At 39.7% G+C, this 18,147-nt stretch overlaps 1 protein-coding gene across 2 annotated transcripts in view; it reads right to left on the bottom strand.

Moving 5' to 3' along the window:
* Positions 1-18,147, bottom strand: part of sned1 (sushi, nidogen and EGF-like domains 1) — a 31,774-nt gene that overhangs the window by 706 nt on the left and 12,921 nt on the right. Inside the window, exons 9-29 of one of the 2 annotated variants that reach the window (XM_061737574.1) lie at positions 17,209-17,256; positions 14,818-14,913; positions 14,546-14,677; positions 14,145-14,264; positions 13,736-13,852; positions 12,038-12,181; positions 11,462-11,635; positions 10,352-10,465; positions 9,935-10,048; positions 9,451-9,567; positions 9,051-9,338; positions 8,744-8,927; positions 8,383-8,495; positions 7,870-8,148; positions 7,090-7,222; positions 6,907-6,989; positions 6,219-6,314; positions 5,864-5,980; positions 411-498; positions 210-289; positions 75-102 (exon numbers count right to left, since the gene is read on the bottom strand). In XM_061737574.1, coding sequence (XP_061593558.1) covers positions 77-102; positions 210-289; positions 411-498; positions 5,864-5,980; positions 6,219-6,314; positions 6,907-6,989; positions 7,090-7,222; positions 7,870-8,148; positions 8,383-8,495; positions 8,744-8,927; positions 9,051-9,338; positions 9,451-9,567; positions 9,935-10,048; positions 10,352-10,465; positions 11,462-11,635; positions 12,038-12,181; positions 13,736-13,852; positions 14,145-14,264; positions 14,546-14,677; positions 14,818-14,913; positions 17,209-17,256 — 2,663 coding nt within the window. In that variant the 3' untranslated portion in view covers positions 75-76. The remainder of the gene's footprint in view (positions 1-74; positions 103-209; positions 290-410; positions 499-5,863; positions 5,981-6,218; positions 6,315-6,906; positions 6,990-7,089; positions 7,223-7,869; positions 8,149-8,382; positions 8,496-8,743; positions 8,928-9,050; positions 9,339-9,450; positions 9,568-9,934; positions 10,049-10,351; positions 10,466-11,461; positions 11,636-12,037; positions 12,182-13,735; positions 13,853-14,144; positions 14,265-14,545; positions 14,678-14,817; positions 14,914-17,208; positions 17,257-18,147) is intronic. The other variant, XM_061737575.1, reaches the window with a different exon arrangement.

Here is an 18,147-nt window from a genome sequence, read left to right as displayed (position 1 = left end):
CAGCAGTGATGAAGGACATTTTTTTTACAAAAGTAATATCTGATGTAATTGATTTAAAGAAGAAAAAAACAAACCTTCATTGTTGTCTGTTTGTTCTTCTGGCTGTCAAGAAAATTCATATCAGTGTTTAAAAAGAAATGCATTGCTTATGTCGTTGAAAATAAGGTAATTATAAGGTCATTAGCATGCAGACAGATTACTGCGCTTACTCTGACTTCTCTTGGGAAGTGCCGGTTCACAAATCTCTCGATAACATACATCTTGCTGTACTTTATATGTCCTTTTGAACCTGAAAAGAAGAAAAACGTACCTATTTATTTGATCCAAGTTGCACATATAATTGCCACATTTACATTTTACGTGTGTGATAGTCTGAGCATGCAAGGCCAGGATGCTGTGATGCGACTTACAGGTAGTGGCACACTCCATCCTCCCACACGGGCACGCTCTTGGTTTCAGAGTAGAGACGAGTGCACGGATGTGCCACTCGCTGGCACACTGCAAAACAGCAATCACACGGCACGGGGATTGAATGTTATCAGAATTGTCAGGAAAAAACAACAACTGCTGGACGGTTTACAAGTCATGTGGGACGGAGCTGGCCTCCCTCTCTGGCTGATTTTCAGGGGGAAATGTTTAAACGATACATTCTGAACGTTTGTGTGCCAAACAAGTTGGAAAGAGAATGAAAGTATGACTTCCTCATGAACATGTTCTGAGAGCGGGTGGTCAAAGTCATACTTGTGCTTTGTATTGAAGGGATTGGAGATAAGAAAGGAGGGAAAGAAGTGTGACTGAGAATGCAGACTTTTAAGGTCACAATGATCCTTGCAGGGTTGATTCAAAGACAACTGGACTTTTTCCTCTTGGTTTCTGAAGTTGTTTGACCTTCTATCCAAAAGGCATCAGTTCAATATGAACCGAAACTGCTCATTTTGGGTTGAAGAAAACCATCCAGCTGGAAGGCAAAACATCTTCAAGAACCAACAAAAAGAAGTCCAGTTGCCTTTGATTTGTTTTGAGAATTTACAGTAATAAGCAGAGGTTTCACAATTCAGCTGATCAAAAGTGAATAACAAGGTCCTACTGATGTAGAATGTGGCTCAGAGCCACATCAGAAGTTTGATGTCCCCCTCCAAAACCTGCTGGTGTTAAGCTGAATGGATTCTTCCCACGAATGTTTCCTGTGCCACTTGCCTAACAAAAGCCTAAAACATGATTTCTGTCACATCTTATCCTGAACTTCTTTTCTTTCACTTCTTAGACATTGGATTTTGTGATGAGGATCAGAAAATGTTTTTCCTTTATTTACTGCTTCAGGAAATTCAGATTAAAGGTATTTTACAGTCAGTTTAGTTTAGATTTTTTTCATGCTAAAACCATTCACCATTTATTGACCCGGCACGAAGGCCTCACTGAAGCTTTTCTTGATACTCCAGACATGAACTTCACTTCCAATTTTCCTGTTAACCTCAATTTCTTAATTATATTACAAGCTTAAAAAAAAGAAAGAAATAAAATGCCACTGCAGTATTTTTTCATGAGGTCTTTTAAGGCTACTCAGTCTAATCTTTGCATGGTGTGTTAAAAACAAAAATATTAACGACAGTCTCATCTTAATAATTAAAAAAAAAGGTTCCTCTTTAACTTTGCACATTTTGGAAATCAGTTCATCTCCTAAAAGAGATAAAAATCTAAACAGTAACTATACAAAAATAAAAGTTTAGGTCTATATTGGATACTTTTCAACTTATAATTTTTTTTTTTACTGATACTTTTGACTACTATATTTGACTTGTACTTCTATAAGTAAAACATTTGATGGAGACAGTTTAATGTGAGAGGTTCATCGGTACCAGGTCTACAATGACACTCAGAAAGACCAATAATTAAAAAGAACTTGTAATCATCTTAAAAGGTAAATCCTGAAGAGACTTTCCTCTTCTGATGCAATCTTTGTCTTCCTCTGCCACACCAACCAACTGCATATCGTCATCCTCTTAGCAGCTCCATCTCCAGCAACCTTCTAATGTACCGGTATTCACCGTCTCGCCTCTCTTACACCCGTCCTTGAGAGGTCAAACCCGACTGTTCCTCTCATGTTCTCATTGTTAATCCTATCCATCTCTGTCACTCTAAAAGAAACATCTCAACACCCTCAACTCTTCTGCATCCAGCTCTGCTTCGTTCTCCAGGCCAGTGCCACCATCTCCGAGCCATAGAGACGGGCAGATCTCACTGCTGTACTGTAAACCTTCCACTGTACTCCCGCTGCTCTTCTGTCACTGATAACTCCCGACCCAGTCCACCCTGCCTGCACCTTCCTCCTCACCTGGACTCCACCATCTTCAGTTCCATCTTCTTCTCTCTTTCACTTACACACACATATCCTGTCTTGCTTTGACTGACCTCTAGTCCTCATATCCCCATATCTATCTTTCCAGCTTTTATCATGCACCTGCTTCAACAAACCCACTGTCATCTGGACAAATGACCCGATCACTGACTACCAGACAAACAGAGTACAGTCTGTGAGACTTGTGTGTCTGACTGGGTGGTGGGAACCACAGGAGCACCACAGGGGACTGTACTCTCACCACTCCACTTCACTCTGTACACCTCAGACTTCCAGTACAAGTCAGAGTCCTGCAGAAATACCCTGATCACAGTTGCAGGGCATATGGAGTACAGCAAGCTGGTGGACTGTTTTGTGGTATGGTATGGGAACAATCATACTCCTTTTGTTTATAAGAAAGGACAGAGCAGACTTCACTTCTGGAGGAAGTTTAGGTTCTTCCCTATTTTCAGCAAGATGTGTAATATCTGCTATAAGTCGGTCATGGAGAGTGCAATCACTACTGTCATCTGTTAGGGACCAGCATCAGGGCGAGTCCCTTAAAAGATGCAACAAACTGGTTAAGAAGCCTGGCTCTGCTCTGGGTTTTGTTCTGGAGCTTATTGTGGGAAAAAAGGCACGTTTTAATAAGATTAAAAGCAAGATGAGCAACACTGAGCATCCTCTCCATAATGCCGTGATTCAACAACAGGGTCTTCAGTCAGAGCTTCCTTAGATCTGCTTCAACGCAGGCCGCTACAGCAGATCCTTCCCGCCCACAGCTTTTACCATGTACAATGACTCTTTGATGATTTTAAATCGTGACAGTTACTGCATTTAACTTCCCTTTGGAGATGAATAAAGTATGATTGAATTGAACTGAATTGAATTTTTTCCATGTACCACCTCCCTACTTTCACTACGGGTTGCAATGTCATCCGTAAGGTTCTTAATGTATGAAAAGAAAAAGAAGAAAAAAACGCAGCAAGAACATTACATTACATACGTAATTCTAAGATAGAGCTGCATATCCATATTAAGATCCGTGTTTTAATTGTCTTCATGTCCATTAACGTCATGAAAGGCCTGGACACTGCAAATACAACACGCTTGGCGTTTTTAAGCTTCATCGTTATTTATACAGGACTTTTCAGGGAGTAACTCTGAGCTTTGCAGAGCTAAAACAAAACTATATAGACACACAACTTTGCTAGAGTCCTGTCAGTGAAAACTTGGGAAATATTTGATACACAACATATCCACACTCTCTTAATCATGAAATAAAAATTTTGTTAAAAAGACAAACCCTTAAATGATATTAAGATGAGCTATGTCATATGTCCAGCTGTCATATGTGGAAAAACTTTATGCTCATCAACATTAAACAAGTCCAAAACACCCAAGGAAACACCAAGTTATACATGTAACACCAGCTCCAAGGAAACTGGGAAGAAGGGGACTCTGTGTTAATAATGACATTGAATTAACATATTTATATTACAAAAATGTTCCTCAAAACCTCAACATTTGAGCCCATCTATCCATATTCTACACCCTTTTAATCCTATGTTGGGTCCCGGCGGTCTGCCAGAGCCTATTACAAGCAAAGGGACGCCATCTATTCAAGCGATCTTGATGTAAGAGTTTTTTTTCATTGCAATGATGTAAACAACTTAAGGAACAAAAACAACAGCAAGAGCAAAAAAGACCCAACAACACCCATCAATCTCAGAGGCAGAAAAGTGGTTGTCTTTAAATCTAATACAAAAATTGTGTAAATGCATCTTTTAAGTGTGCTGGATGGTATTTAAAGGTTGTTGTGTCTGCAGACCACCCAGAAATGCGTTACTGTGTGATCACCACAAAAGCTGGGGATGATTTTTAACCCTTTAATGCACAACATGGGTGAAAAGTGACCAGCCGAGTTTGATTTTGTATATCTTTGCAATAAATGAATTTCATCATTTAATATTCAAGGTATTCCTCAATTAACTTGTTTTTGATCATAAAATATCCTTTTTTCATCTTTTACTTTTTGAATAAAACCCCTTATTGAGTCACTACCCTCTTGATACACAATGTGTCAAAAATGAGCCATGTCCATTTTCTGTGTTATTTTATGTATGAGTGAATGTTTCTATGATATATCTTCAAAGTTAACTTATTTTATAATTTACTAATTCAATCATGCAGTAGATATCTTGATTTTATTCAGCACAAATTATTTTTATTTTATTGTATTACTTTAGGAATAAACAGTTACTGCACTCTTTGGCATGGAAACATGTTTTAGACATTTCACAGCAGAGCTCCCTTTGCACATGTACTGTACTACATGTTAGGATTGTTTTTCCATTGTTCTAATGTTACTTTAGAAAGTATTACATGATTATTATTATTACTATAACTAAACTACAATGGACAACGTCTTCCAGAGTGTCCATCTGGCTGAGGGGCTCCTTGAGAAGGAGCTAACTGTTGTTGGGACTCTTCCCCAGAACAAGCCAGACATAACACCAATCATGAAGCCATCCCAATCACGGGACATTTATAGCTCTGAATTTGGATTCAAGGGCAACATGGCCCTGGTGAGCTAGCTTCTGAGCACTATGCATGATGACATGGTAGTGGATGACAAGAGTCAGAAGAAGAAACAGAACTGATCCAGTACTACAACAAAACAAAAGGAGGAATGGACACAATGGATCAGATGGTTAGCAACTCCTCCTGTAAGTGGAGAAGTAGGAGGTGGCCCGTGGTTCTCTAATATAATATGCTGGATGTTGCTAATGCTTACACCATCTTCACTGCAAAACATCCAGATTATACAGGTAGGGTACGTGTTTTGAACAACACACACTAGGAACAAGGCAGAGCTTGTCATGCCACACATGAAGAGGCACGTGGAATACACGCTCAAACTCTAAAAGCATGTTGTTGGGGCATAAAAAATATTTTTGCTCATAAAATATGAAAGGAAAAATGGAAATAATTAACTGTAGTAGTAAAAAAAACGGGATATTTAAAGAGTACTTGGAATATTCAATCACAAAATACATTTATTTCACAAGATAAAAGAAAGGAAAACTCAGCCAGCATGAAATAAGCTGGTTGTGCATTTGAGGGGGTGTGGATATGTTGTGTATCAATTAAAACACCCGACAGTCCTACACAAAGCCTTTGCTTTAGTAATGCATTAGTCGTAGTGTTAAAAGTCTTAGACAGATCAATAATCTCTGCATTGTAATGGTTCAGTTAGGGGACTGAGGCGGACTGAGACAAGAATAGAGAAAGTGCATTCCCTAGAGGCAACCTACTTTCACTCAATGCTCCCGTGTGTGTGTGTGTGTGTGTGTGTGTGTGTGTGTGTGTGTGTGTGTGTGTGTGTGTGTGTGTGTGTGTGTGTGTATATATATATATATATATATATATATATATATATATATATATATATATATATATATATATATATATATATATATATGTGCAAGTGTGTATGTGTGTGTGTGGAGATGCACTTAGACTTACACAGTTCGCACTGCGTGCCCTTGAACCCTGCTGCGCAGCTGCAGACGAAGGCGCCGTCTTCATTCACACAAGTCCCTCCGTTCTGGCAGGACAGATTGCGGCAGTCCTGCAGGAACTCTGAAGGACAGCAGCTGTCATTAACATCCTCACAACCAAATGAGTTGGAGTCTCAGGTTTCAGGCTCACTATTTCACATCATCCAGGGATAATAGCATTTGTTGATAGGCTGCAGCTCTACCCCCACACACATCTGAGCATAGATCTGCATATGAATGGCACATCAGCTGGCATCACTTACATAGCAAATATGACATAGGCCAAAAGCAAACAAACGAAAGAAAAAAAAAGCACGTACCAGGCTTTGTTCTTAAACCTTCTTGAATCTCCAGTGCAAGGCTAATTTTATTGGTTGTTTCTTCCATCTTCTCTAATCTGATTGGTGGATCGGGTTCTGCAAGGCAAGACATTTCCTGCCATGATTCATTGTGAAGACGTCAAATGGATAACAGACAACAGGTTGACTAGGATTGAATATGGATGTACTTTGTACATGCTCAGCCTGAAACAGAAATATGACATCATGGCTTTAACATTATTAAAAGGGTAGAGTGGAAGCTTATCAAGAGCAGAAAGACATCTGTAAAACAGTTTTCAGTTAAGGCGATAGGCAAGAAAACATCAGGAATGGAAAGAATTAAATGAAAAAGGTCTAAGTACATCATTAAAAAGTTGATTGCTGTAAGTCAACATGATGCGTCACTTTCCTAAAAGCCTTCAGGATAAAGTGAACAACATGTGTTAGATGAAATGGGTCTGTCTAAAGAATCATTTGAAATTCAAGGTCCATCATTATTTCATCCAGACAGGCACTATTTAAGACCACATGTTAAAGGGCTGTGGCCTGATTATTCCACAAGATGACTGAGTTATTGCTTCATGTTTTTGTAATAGATGGCAGAGAAACGCAGGGATGTTCCGGCACATTCATCGGACCTACAACAGTGTCATGTTTAAATGTTGATCATATAACTGCTTACACTTACTGGTACGATGTCGAATGGCTTTGCGAGGCAAGTGAGCGAACTTTGCTGTTATCTTTACCCTTCTGTCAATGAGTTCTTTGTATCTGCAGAAACAAATGCTCATCGCTTAACTTCAACAGTAGAACTACTATCAACATTTATGCTTTAATGCAGTTTTTGCTACCGTTAAATGTATGCTAGTACCTGAGTACTTCCTCTGAGTTCCCTGCTCTTGTTGTGTCTCCAAAGTCTTGAGGCTGCGATGGGGGAAGCTTCCGTCTACTCTGTCCCGTCACCGCTGGCCTCTCTCTCCTCCCCGGCCTGACCTGCATTGGCACTGAGGCAGAGAAAATTCATACATGAACAACAATTCCTTATCGTATTTAGATTTAGTCAAATTTCAAATTCACATCCCACATAATAGGATGCTTTAAAGGGGACCTATTATGAAAAACAGGTTTTTTCTTGCTTTAACATATAAAGTGGTCTCCACTGAGCCTGCCAACTCAGAGAAGGAGGAAAGCAACCAAATTCTGCAGTGTCTGTACAGCCGCCCGGTTGAGCCGTCCAGTGTGACGTGGATCTACGAGCCAATAAGATTCTGCTCCCATCGTTACGTAACCAAAATGCAATTTGCATCAGTTGGCCTCCGATGCGTGAAACCACGCCCACAACTAACTCCGCCGGCCGGAGCTTCCGCCATTTTTTCATAGTGGTGTATCGCGTCATTAAGGCAGCCAATCAGCACAGAGCCTCATTATCATAGCCCCGCCCACTCAGAATCCTGCATAGATAATGAGGTTAGAGAATGGGAAGATAAAGACATGGCTCAGAGGCTGAATTTCTAATTTATTTAGCAAAAACAATCAAAAGCTTGTTTTTAAGACATTCAAGGCCTGTTTAAAATAGGTATTAGATGCCATAATAGGTCCCCTTTAATATAATACTGGACAGGATTGTTGAGAATTGTCATATCAAACTCACAAGTGGTGAATGCGAGGTGCTGCGGCTCACTGTGGATCTGCTCCTGCTCCGTGTTTTTGACGGATGTGAGCGCTACATTGTAGTCCTGTCCCGGACTCAGTTCCCGGAGGGTATAAGATCCTAATTTTCCATTGGGCAGGAAGCGACTCCTGGTATTAAGACCTCGGGTCACATTGATCACAAAGCCGTCTGGGATGCTGCGTGGGCTGCGGCTCCAGGTGATCAGCGCTGAGTTTGAGGTCACTTGTGACAGCGAGAGGTTCTGTGGGGGAAGAGGTCCTGAGGGTAAGACATGTACATGATGGTTACATAGATGGCAATAAAAATATTGCTTTGCTTTAAAAAAAAAAAAAAAGTTCCTTCAGTTCAATTTCTGTAGTGTAAGTACTTATAGTAATCTAAATTTCTAGCAAACAAAACAGGCTGGGATGTTAGGCAGTGATACATATGATTTTATCTTTGTTGTTAATCTATAATAAAATGATCTTTGTACTACTAAATGATGCCACCTACTTGTCCAGAATTGGAGAGGGCCTGCTGAGTGGCTGGTGGAGGGAAACTCATCAGGTTTCATTCCACTTTGAGTTAGTACATCCACGGTGTACACCTGAGCAGGTAGTAATGAACTGGAAAAACACAATGAGGTGTACATAAAATGAAAAAAAAAGGCATTTCAACCATACCTCAAATCATTCTTTTCCATTTTAGTGTTAAAAGCTTCATAAATGTGAGAGAACAGTGCCCTCTGCTGGTGAAAATGTACAGTGATTTACAAAAACCCATATAATAACACTGCAGTTCAACAGCACTGCTCTGTGGACACTAAATGAAACTACAGGTGCTTCATGGGAACGTTTGGGCTCTCGGTTCTGACCTGAAGCTGTACTCAGTGGTGCTGGTGTTGAGCACAGCAGTACGAGCCTCACTCTTCTCCGAGGGCAATAATGACACGTGCACTCTGCTAACGGTGTCATGATGAGCAGCCTGGATCAGCCAACTCAGCCACACCTGAGTGGAGGACACGTTGACTAGCGTCAGCTGCTCCGCCCGCTCAGGTCCTGGAATAGAAACACCTTTATAAAGTCTAAAGTCTAAAGCATTAGAAATAATAAACACATAAATACTTCACAGCAGTCCAAGCTTATCTATGATGACTTCAGTTCACTGAAGGCAGGGCTTACTTGTGCGAATAAGTGCAGTGGCGGGCTGGCTGGTGTCGTTGCCGCTGGTTTTGAGCTTGACTGAAACAGTGGAGATGTTGTAGAGCCGGCCGGGTTGCAGGCCTCGCATGACGTGGGACGACTGCTGTCGGTCCAGGTAGTCTGTTTTTGTGTCGTTGTGGCCCAGCGGAGCGTAGGTTACAGCAAACATGCTGACCAGGCTGGTTGAAGGCTCGGGGTCATCCCAACGCAGCTCCACTTCGCTCTCCTCCACACGCAGCACATGGAGACCAGGGGGAGGCAGCAGGTCTGGGAACAGGGGCAACCGAAGATTTCTAATGCTTATCTTGAACAATTATGGAACTGCCTTTTGCAGTTAGAGGAGTGTGTGGACCACAGTGTGGTCTGATCCATATCTGACCTCTCTCGCAGTCTTTGCCTGTGAGCCCTACTTTGCAGACACAGTTGTAGTTTCCTTTTCTGTCACTCCAGCAGTGGCCACGATTTCCACAGGGCTTCAGTATGCACGGGTCCTCCACTTGGGGGGGACAAAGACAAACAGTTGCTACAATACAGGTCATATCACTATAACCGCCAATAAAATATAAAGTTTGCACGTCAGTCTAGGAATACTTTTTTATTCTTAATCAAATATACTACAAGCTACTTTTTAAACCTACGGTACTTGTTGCTTATGCAAAGTATTAAGTAAAGTAAAGTAAAAATCCCACAAGGCTTCTTAGTCTGCAAGTATTTAACTGCTGCTGCCTTCACCTGCCTGTTAGAATGTGCATTTATAATCCAGAGTTCTTGTGATCTTACATATATGAAAATGATTAAATACAGGGGTGAATCATCCTCTAGCATTAGGAAAACACAGGTGTGAGGAAGTCAAAATCACTTACACATCTGGCACTGCTCCCCAAAGAATCCATCTTTACACAAGCAGACATAATTCCGTCTGTAACCCCGACAAACACCTCCATTTAGACAAGGACTGGACTCACACCCTTCCTGCTCTGCACACAGACATTTTAGACTTATGTAGAATTTACATTCAGTGGGTTAAAATGTGCAAACGTTTATTATGTCTAAGGCTGAGAAGCACACTGCACCCATCTCACAGCTCTGGCCGTTAAAGCCTTGTGTTGGGTGACACAAGCAGGAGCCAGGCTTGTCCTCACATGTCCCCCCTGCTCACGCAGGGTTCTGGTAGGCATTCATTTGTGTCTTAAGGGAGATGAAAGCTCACCTGCAGGTAGCACACATGTGTGCAGGTCTAAGTGTCTGTGTTAATTATCAAGACTTAACTCAGTTCTTACCAATCTGACAACGGTTCCCACTGAAGCCATCCTTGCACACACACTGATAGGATCCAATCTTGTTTCGACAAGTACCGCCATTAAGACAAGGCTGTGATAAGCATTCATTGACCTCTGCAAAAATGAGAAAAATAATGATTCAGAATAAATACTAATCTGAAAGGTTAAACCAGGGGTGTCAAACTCATTTTGCTTGGCGGGCCGGATTTGACCAATTTTTTTCTCGCGGGCCGCACGCTCAAAATAACAAAAATGGTGCAAATTTTTTTTTTCTAATTTTTTTTTTTACTATTGTTATCTAATCCAATATCAGTTTAGTTAATTTTAAAGGAAAGATGCACTTTGTTTACACTCTAATTATGTAAAATATATTTCTTCAGGATCTTTTCTTGAAATTTCTAGTTTTTTTTCAAATTATGTAATATACTTTTAATATCATTTTACAAAGATAAACAGAAACAAGTATGTTTTTTTTATATTTCGCTTTCTTATAGGAAATTTAATTACAAGCAAATTCTTTCTTATTACATCCGAGAGTCTTTCTTTGTGATTTAGAGATTTTTCCAGTACAATTAAGTGTATTTATTTTTAAAAATTGGCGTGGATATTTAGGCCAGTGTGCCGAAAAAGTCAGCACTTCTCTTTTAACTGTTTTACTTTGTCACTATCCTCGTATTCAAAACTGAAATTCTCCGAATAAATATCTTCTATCATCTTTTTTAGCAGTGATATTTTTCCTGTGAAAATATATAATAGTAGTCAGTTAATAAAAATAAACGACAGTCTACAAAGAAATAAAATCGGCAAATGCATTCTAGAAAACTAAAAAAATGTCGAAAACTGCTCTCTTTGTGGAATAACGATGGATTTGTAGAAGAAATATATTATCGGATATGCTGCGATTCATGGCAATTATTTATGCCTTCCTTTTTAGTAAATTAACATTTCGTTTTTTTGCGTTGGAAACTTCTCACGGTCCGCATGAAAACCTCTCTGGGGCCGCATGCGGCCCGCGGGCCGCACATTTGACACCTCTGGGTTAAACGAATGTAACTAGAGTATTTCCGATATGGGTTTGTTTCTGGGGAAGTGAGTTGATGTGTTACTGACCCTCACAAACGGGCGGCTGGCTCCAGTCTCCCTGAATGCCACAAATGCTCTGAGTGGCTCTGGGCACGGACGCGAAGCCCGGGTGACATATATACAGAGCCACGGAGCCCGGTGTTGTTGAGGAAAACTGGACCTCCGCGTGCTTGACTTGCGGGGGCGGCCCACAGCCCAGTTCTGAAATAATTACAAACATGTTGATTGTGCCAGCATGGCTGCATAGTAACACCAGTTTTAAACAGAGTGGCTTAAAAGAGCTTATCCAGAACATACTTATGGCAACAGAGGTGCTTTCCGTCAAGAGTCCTTGAATTCGTCCTCCTAAAATTACCTCCGGTGCACCTTTAGAGTGCGTAGACATGAATCAACATGCCGTGCTTTATATAGCTTATGTAGCCCTTCTATATCTGTAAATGTGGAGCCTACAGTGCAGCAACACTGATTATCTTTAGATTGAGAGTTAGTTTCGTCGCACTTAACAGCTTGGGAGCTCCCTTGCTGCTGCCATTCTGTAAGAGTCAACAATGTGCATACGTCAACGTCTAAGATGAAGACATTGATGTGTGGGGATGTGCTTACCTGGAGAGGTATGTGCTGCGCTGCTGCTGATTTCGCAGTGCCTGCCGCTGAAGGCCTCAGTGCATTCACATTTGTACTTCCCTATGTAGTGAAAACATGTCCCGCCATTCATACAGGGACTGGAGGAGCAAGGGTCTGGCTTTCCTGGAGGAAAACATCAAATAACGCCAACAGCAATATAATCAAGAAAAAGGTTTATTTATTTATTTTCAAGTAATAAGGGAGTTTATTGTTCATAGATCCAAAGGGGGAGGGGCATTAATACAAAATCCATTTTCAGCAGTTGTACAAAAAAAGCAAGGGGAAGAATGTTGGAGTTAGATCATGAAACAATGGTGGCTCAAATGCAGCGATGAAGATGGAAGTATGTCAAGCAAAGCATGCAGATGATGATGGAAAACTAATACAAGATCTAAACTGACTTGCTGAGATTTACTGTGCCGTGCAAAAGTCTTAGTCACCCCTAATGTTTTTGATTCATCAAAGCATCCATATTTTTCTGTTCGATCAATATTTATTTTTCTCTTTCCTGAGAAAAAGGCAAGCAGAAAATGTAGCAATAATATTAGAGACCAACTGGTAAATTTCCATTTTTTGGTGATCGGCATCGGCTATAGAAACAAGCCGTATTGGTGGACCTGTAAATAACATATATGCAACATAAACCCACACAATGTTGAGAACAAACTGAATCTGAAAGCAGAAGTCAGTATTTAGTGTGACCTCTCCAGGAACCAAACACAGATATAACTCTTTTTAGGGAGATTGACCATAAAGATTTTGTTATTATTGTAAGTATTGTTAATATTTTATGGAGAAGGGGCGGGATTAAATAAGTTATACTTCTTCCCACCCCTTTTCGGACATGCTAGTGAAATTACTGTGCTGTTTTTTTGTTTTATGCTGTTTTTTTGTTTTATTTTGTTTTGTTTTGTAAAATTGTCTTGATCGGCCATTTTGTATTATTATTTCTGTTTTACTTGTTCATATTTACGTTATATATCATTTGCATGTTCGGAATAAATCACTAACTAACTAACTAACTAACTAAAGATGTTAACACTGACACATTAGGATTCAATTCTATTTAAGTTGAAGAGACTGGGATTCCTGTATTTTCTATTTGTATCTTACCGAGACTGGATAAAAAAAAAAAAAAGCCAGCTTTGACAATTATACATACAACTTTGACACGACATTAGACTTCACAGAGTTAATGTGACACCCTTAGTTGCTCCTAACTTATTATCTTAACTACTAAGTGACATTAAGGTTGTTACTGAGATGAAAACAGCTCTTCCAGCTCACAATCTTTCCTTCTTCACAAAAGCTTCATTTTCATGAATATTTTATTGAGCCAATATCTCACCAAAATTCTAACTAAAAACAAATGTATGCATCAAACTTTATGCTTCCTCTTCTTTTTCCTCAACCAATATTGATCCCATCTGACTCAGCTTTATCTGGCTTCCCTGTAAGTCTTTCTGACAAAACTATGAAGTCAGTCTCATTCTTTCTAAAGGAATAGCTTAAAGACCCATCCAAGAACTTCAGATGTGTGAAAGGCAATGAAGATTGCTGGTGATCTGATGGTTGGATATATATCATCATATAGTGTAACGCTTTAATACAATAAACAGTACGGATGCTGCACACAAAACGTTAGGAACACAGGTACCTGAAAAAGGTTGAACTCACCCACTTCACAGTGTTTTCCTGTGAATCTGTATGGACACACACATCTGTAGCTCCCTCCCTCTTCCTTACAAGAGCCTCCGTTGCGGCAGGGACTAGAAGCACAGGTATTAGGTCTAACTGGAAAGAGATAGTGAAGAGGGAATCCTTGAAGGAAAAAACACTCAGCTTTTGATCACACAAAATAAATCAGTTCCACTTCATTGCAATTCAAGTCTTGACTCAGCGAAATAGCCTATAACTCAGTTATGAGTACAAATTATCTTAAGCTTTTCAGCATTGCAATATTTCAAACAGCATTACAAGTAGTGACACATTTCCTGGCGCATTAAGGAGAGAGTGAAAGCTCTAGCGCAGCTCACAAATCAAAAGGATGGCGTGATAATGATTCTCTTTTAATCAGTTATTCTACCTTTTTCACAGTGCTTCCCCCAGTATCCGTATCTGCATTCGCAGGTGTAGCCTCCGTCTTGTTCGTAGCAATACCCCCCATTCAGACAGGGAGAGGAGTCGCAGGCCGATTCGGGCTGTACTGAAAAAACATATACCGAAACTTGACTGTGTTCAACTGAAAATTGAGTTTTTCTTCAATTTCACAGACTTTGGTCCACTATTTTCAAAGAAAAATAATGTATCACCTCAACTTTGATCAGTTACAGCACCTTTGATAATGACATAAGTCATCTGTACATTTGTTTCAACATCCTCAGTGTAAACTGAGAAACTTAACCATAGCATGTTGAGTGGAAATGGTATGATTTCCTTTGCCAAAGTGGCCCGTTTAACTACTAAGTTGGTGCCTCAGGCTCTTACCATATGGGTAAAAGTCCTTGTGATGGAAGTGTATTCCAGTCTGACACGTACACAGGTAGGTCCCGCCGTACTCCAGACACGGGCTCCCGTCAGGACACGGTCTGCTGTTGCTGCACGGTGTCTGAGTTACTTCTGAGTGAGAGGAGATGTCAAAAGCAAGTACTAACATTTGGGAAAACTGTCTCGTGGTTTGAGACATCAGATATCTTCCAGTGATCCATTCAGCAAGGTGCTTGTAAGACATGTGATAGGATTAGACATATCATACCTACCAAACTGACAGAGGGGTCCCATGTAGCCTGAAGGGCATTCACACGACGTCCCGTTCACGTCCACACAAACGCCGCCGTTCTTGCAGAGACATTTCTCTGCAGACAGAGACACAAGTACGACGGAGTATTAGGGCCAAACTAAGACAAAAAAAATTGGAAATTATGAGAATAAAGTCATAATATAATGAGAATAAAGTCGTAAAATTACGAGAATAAAGTCATAATGTTGCGAGAATAAAGTCGTAATAGAATAAAGTCGTAATATTATGAAAATAAAGTCGTAATATTACGAGAATATTGAGAATAAAGTCGTAATATTACGAGAATAAAGTCGTAATTTATGAGAATAAAGTCGTAATATTATGAGAAAAAAGTTGTAATATTACTAGAATAAAGTCGTAATATTACGAGAAAAAGGTCGTAACATTATGAGAATAAAGTCGTAATTTATGAGAATAAAGTCGTAATTTATGAGAATAAAGTCGTAATATTATGAGAATAAAGTCGTAATATTATGAGAATAAAGTCGTAATATTATGAGAATAAAGTCATAATTTATGAGAATAAAGTCGTAATATTATGAGAATAAAGTCGTAACATTACGAGAATAAAGTTGTAATATTATGAGAATATAATTTATGAGAACTCTAACAGGAAGATCATCTTTTCCCTGTGTTAAAATGAGGAATATTGAGCATCTTGTGAAGTTATATTTATATATTTATAATATATTTAATATTACGACTTTATTCTCGTAATATTACAACTTTATTTTCAAAATATTACGACTTTATTCTCAAAATATTATGACTTTATTCTCGTAATTTTACGACTTTATTCTCGTAATTTCCATTTCTTTGGTCTTAGTTTGGCCCTAATACTCCGTCGTAGACAAGAGCATGTGAGAAGCTCAAATCCGGTTAGCTTCCCTCAAACTCAAAAGGAAGTACACGATTAAGTAAAGTCTATTATAGTCTTGACCAAAGTTGTAAATATTAAGAAAAAGTGAAGCTGGTCAGCATCTGTAACACATGGTGAGTGAAACTATGTATTGATCTTCTGTAATTTCTCTTTTCCAACAAGGTTCACAGGACGAGAAATGACCCGGCCGGCAGCACACCGTACATCCGCTCTGTACAAATTGTAAGAATGTTTTTGTTTTCCTCTCCCTGCTAATTGCAGCGGTGGATCAAAGGAAACGGCCATATCATGGCTAAGTGGCTCCCCTTTGAAGTCCCGGGGAGCCCAGTGGAGGGTATTATTTTTCTGATGATATGGAGGATATTTTGTGACCAAATGTATGGGCCCGAGGGCAATTAATGGATTGTTAATTTGCAAGAGCCACTTTCATTGGCCACCTGTGCGGCCCGGGCCCTTTGATCTGAGAGCCTGATTAGGCACTTCTGAGTCCCTCTACTTTCTCTTCCTTGGAGGATCATGCTCCTTTTTCCGCTGTGCCTTCCAAGTGAGCCAGGCAGGAAAGTATTTGGGAGATTTAAGAGAGCCTATATAAGCACTGATAGTTATTTCAGCTCATGGGTGAGAAGTAGCATGCATTTGTAACAGCTCAAATGATATTATAGAGCTTTTAGTGGGGTGAAAAAAAAACCCTTGCAGCAGCTGCTATTGGTAATTGTAACCTCTCGTGAAAGCCTTAATTAACTTAACTACTGAACTTATTCCCTGAGACAAACATCAAAAATACAGACGTTAAATGAAATATGAAATGACTAAACATGCCATTTATATATATTGCGTCCAAGTGGCTATGTAAGCAGCAGCTGTGCTTTAAACTATAGTACAGTGTGATGCCATGGCCGACTTCCAGAGGGGAAAGTAGTAGTGTGGAAGCATGCATACTTCAGCAACTCCGTCTGAAGAAAGGACCTGAATACCAAAGACCAGCTCCGAGTCGTAAACAAGCCGTTTTAAGTCTAGACAAAGCATTTCCTCTTGTTGGTAAACTAATAAAATGGGCTATAAAACAATTATTCACAACATGAAGCGACTGGTTCCTGTAGTAAACAGGGCGAGGTCGTGTCAGATTTGATAATTACAACGATCCATCATCACAGCAGCCTCTTCCAGGGCACGGTTCCAAATTCCTGTGGGATAATACAGCTCCTCTTCAAATACCCCGGCCTGCTCTTTACCTGCCCCACCACCCACACTTGGGCCAAGTGAACAAACACCCTCGCACTTCTAGCCAAAGAAGCCTTGAGCACACACAGGAGAGCCCCGCTCTCCAGCTATTGAGGTGAGATTTCTAGTGCTTATGTCAATATTCATCCTCACACAGAGATTCAAATGGAGAAGCATAGCTGGTTGGAGTGTAAAAAAAACAAAAAAAAGTGATGTAAATAATAAATAATAACCAAAATGATTAATAACCTGTTTTGTTGCGTGCCTCCGAGGAATTGAGCCGTGGTATCATAAGCTCTGTGAAGGCAAGAGAAAAGTGTTTTTAAAGATACATTGACGCTGATTTAACTATCAACTTCACTTGCCTTTTCAGATCTTTTTTATTTATTTACCCAAATATGGAGGACACACAGCATACTTTATTAACCATACTATACTCAATATACCACCCTACATAATGTTGTCACCATCTTGTAGAGCTGTTGAATTAGGTAGTTTTTATACCTTATACACTGCACACAATGTGTCCCATGATGCATCATAAAAATTAGTCTACAACCAGCCAGTGGTGTTTTATATTTGCAACAGCCATGACGTAATGGACAGTGCAGATAAAAATAACGCTGTCCAAAAGTCTATTCTGCTAATGAATTTACTTCATCACCATACAACTCTGCTATGTAGTGACCACAGAGTAGTGCACAATATAGAGAGTGGGGCCTGATTGTGGATCTCTTTAGCATACAAACAGAAAAACATTTGCATTTCACTGTGATTTTATTTTTAGTACATATTATCTGTAGCTCAACCATTATGGTTTTTTTTTAATGACTATGCTGATTATTAAAGATGGCTAATTAATTGGCGGACTTTTGTGCTCTTCCTTCTACCACTCCAATCAAATAGTGCAGAATTCCAGCTCATCACAGATACTGGCGCGCACAGTATGTACGTTGATGAGTCAAAAGGAATTGCAGTAGTGAAAAAGGCAATATACTTCTTAGTCTCTTACTTAGTCTATTTAAATTGAACTTTTTGCAGTAATTCTAACTTTGGACAAAGTGACTACATTCATTTGCAATACTCACATTTTTATTTTAAAATGAGGGTAGCTGTCACACAATCTGCATACATCTATTTAGATTTTTTAGGGACACAAATTAAGATGAAAATGTCTAAAGTCACAGT

Source organism: Cololabis saira, chromosome 13 (genome assembly GCF_033807715.1).
Source record: "Cololabis saira isolate AMF1-May2022 chromosome 13, fColSai1.1, whole genome shotgun sequence".
Lineage (NCBI taxonomy): Eukaryota > Metazoa > Chordata > Actinopteri > Beloniformes > Belonidae > Cololabis > Cololabis saira.
This window is presented reverse-complemented; position numbering and strand designations above follow the sequence as displayed.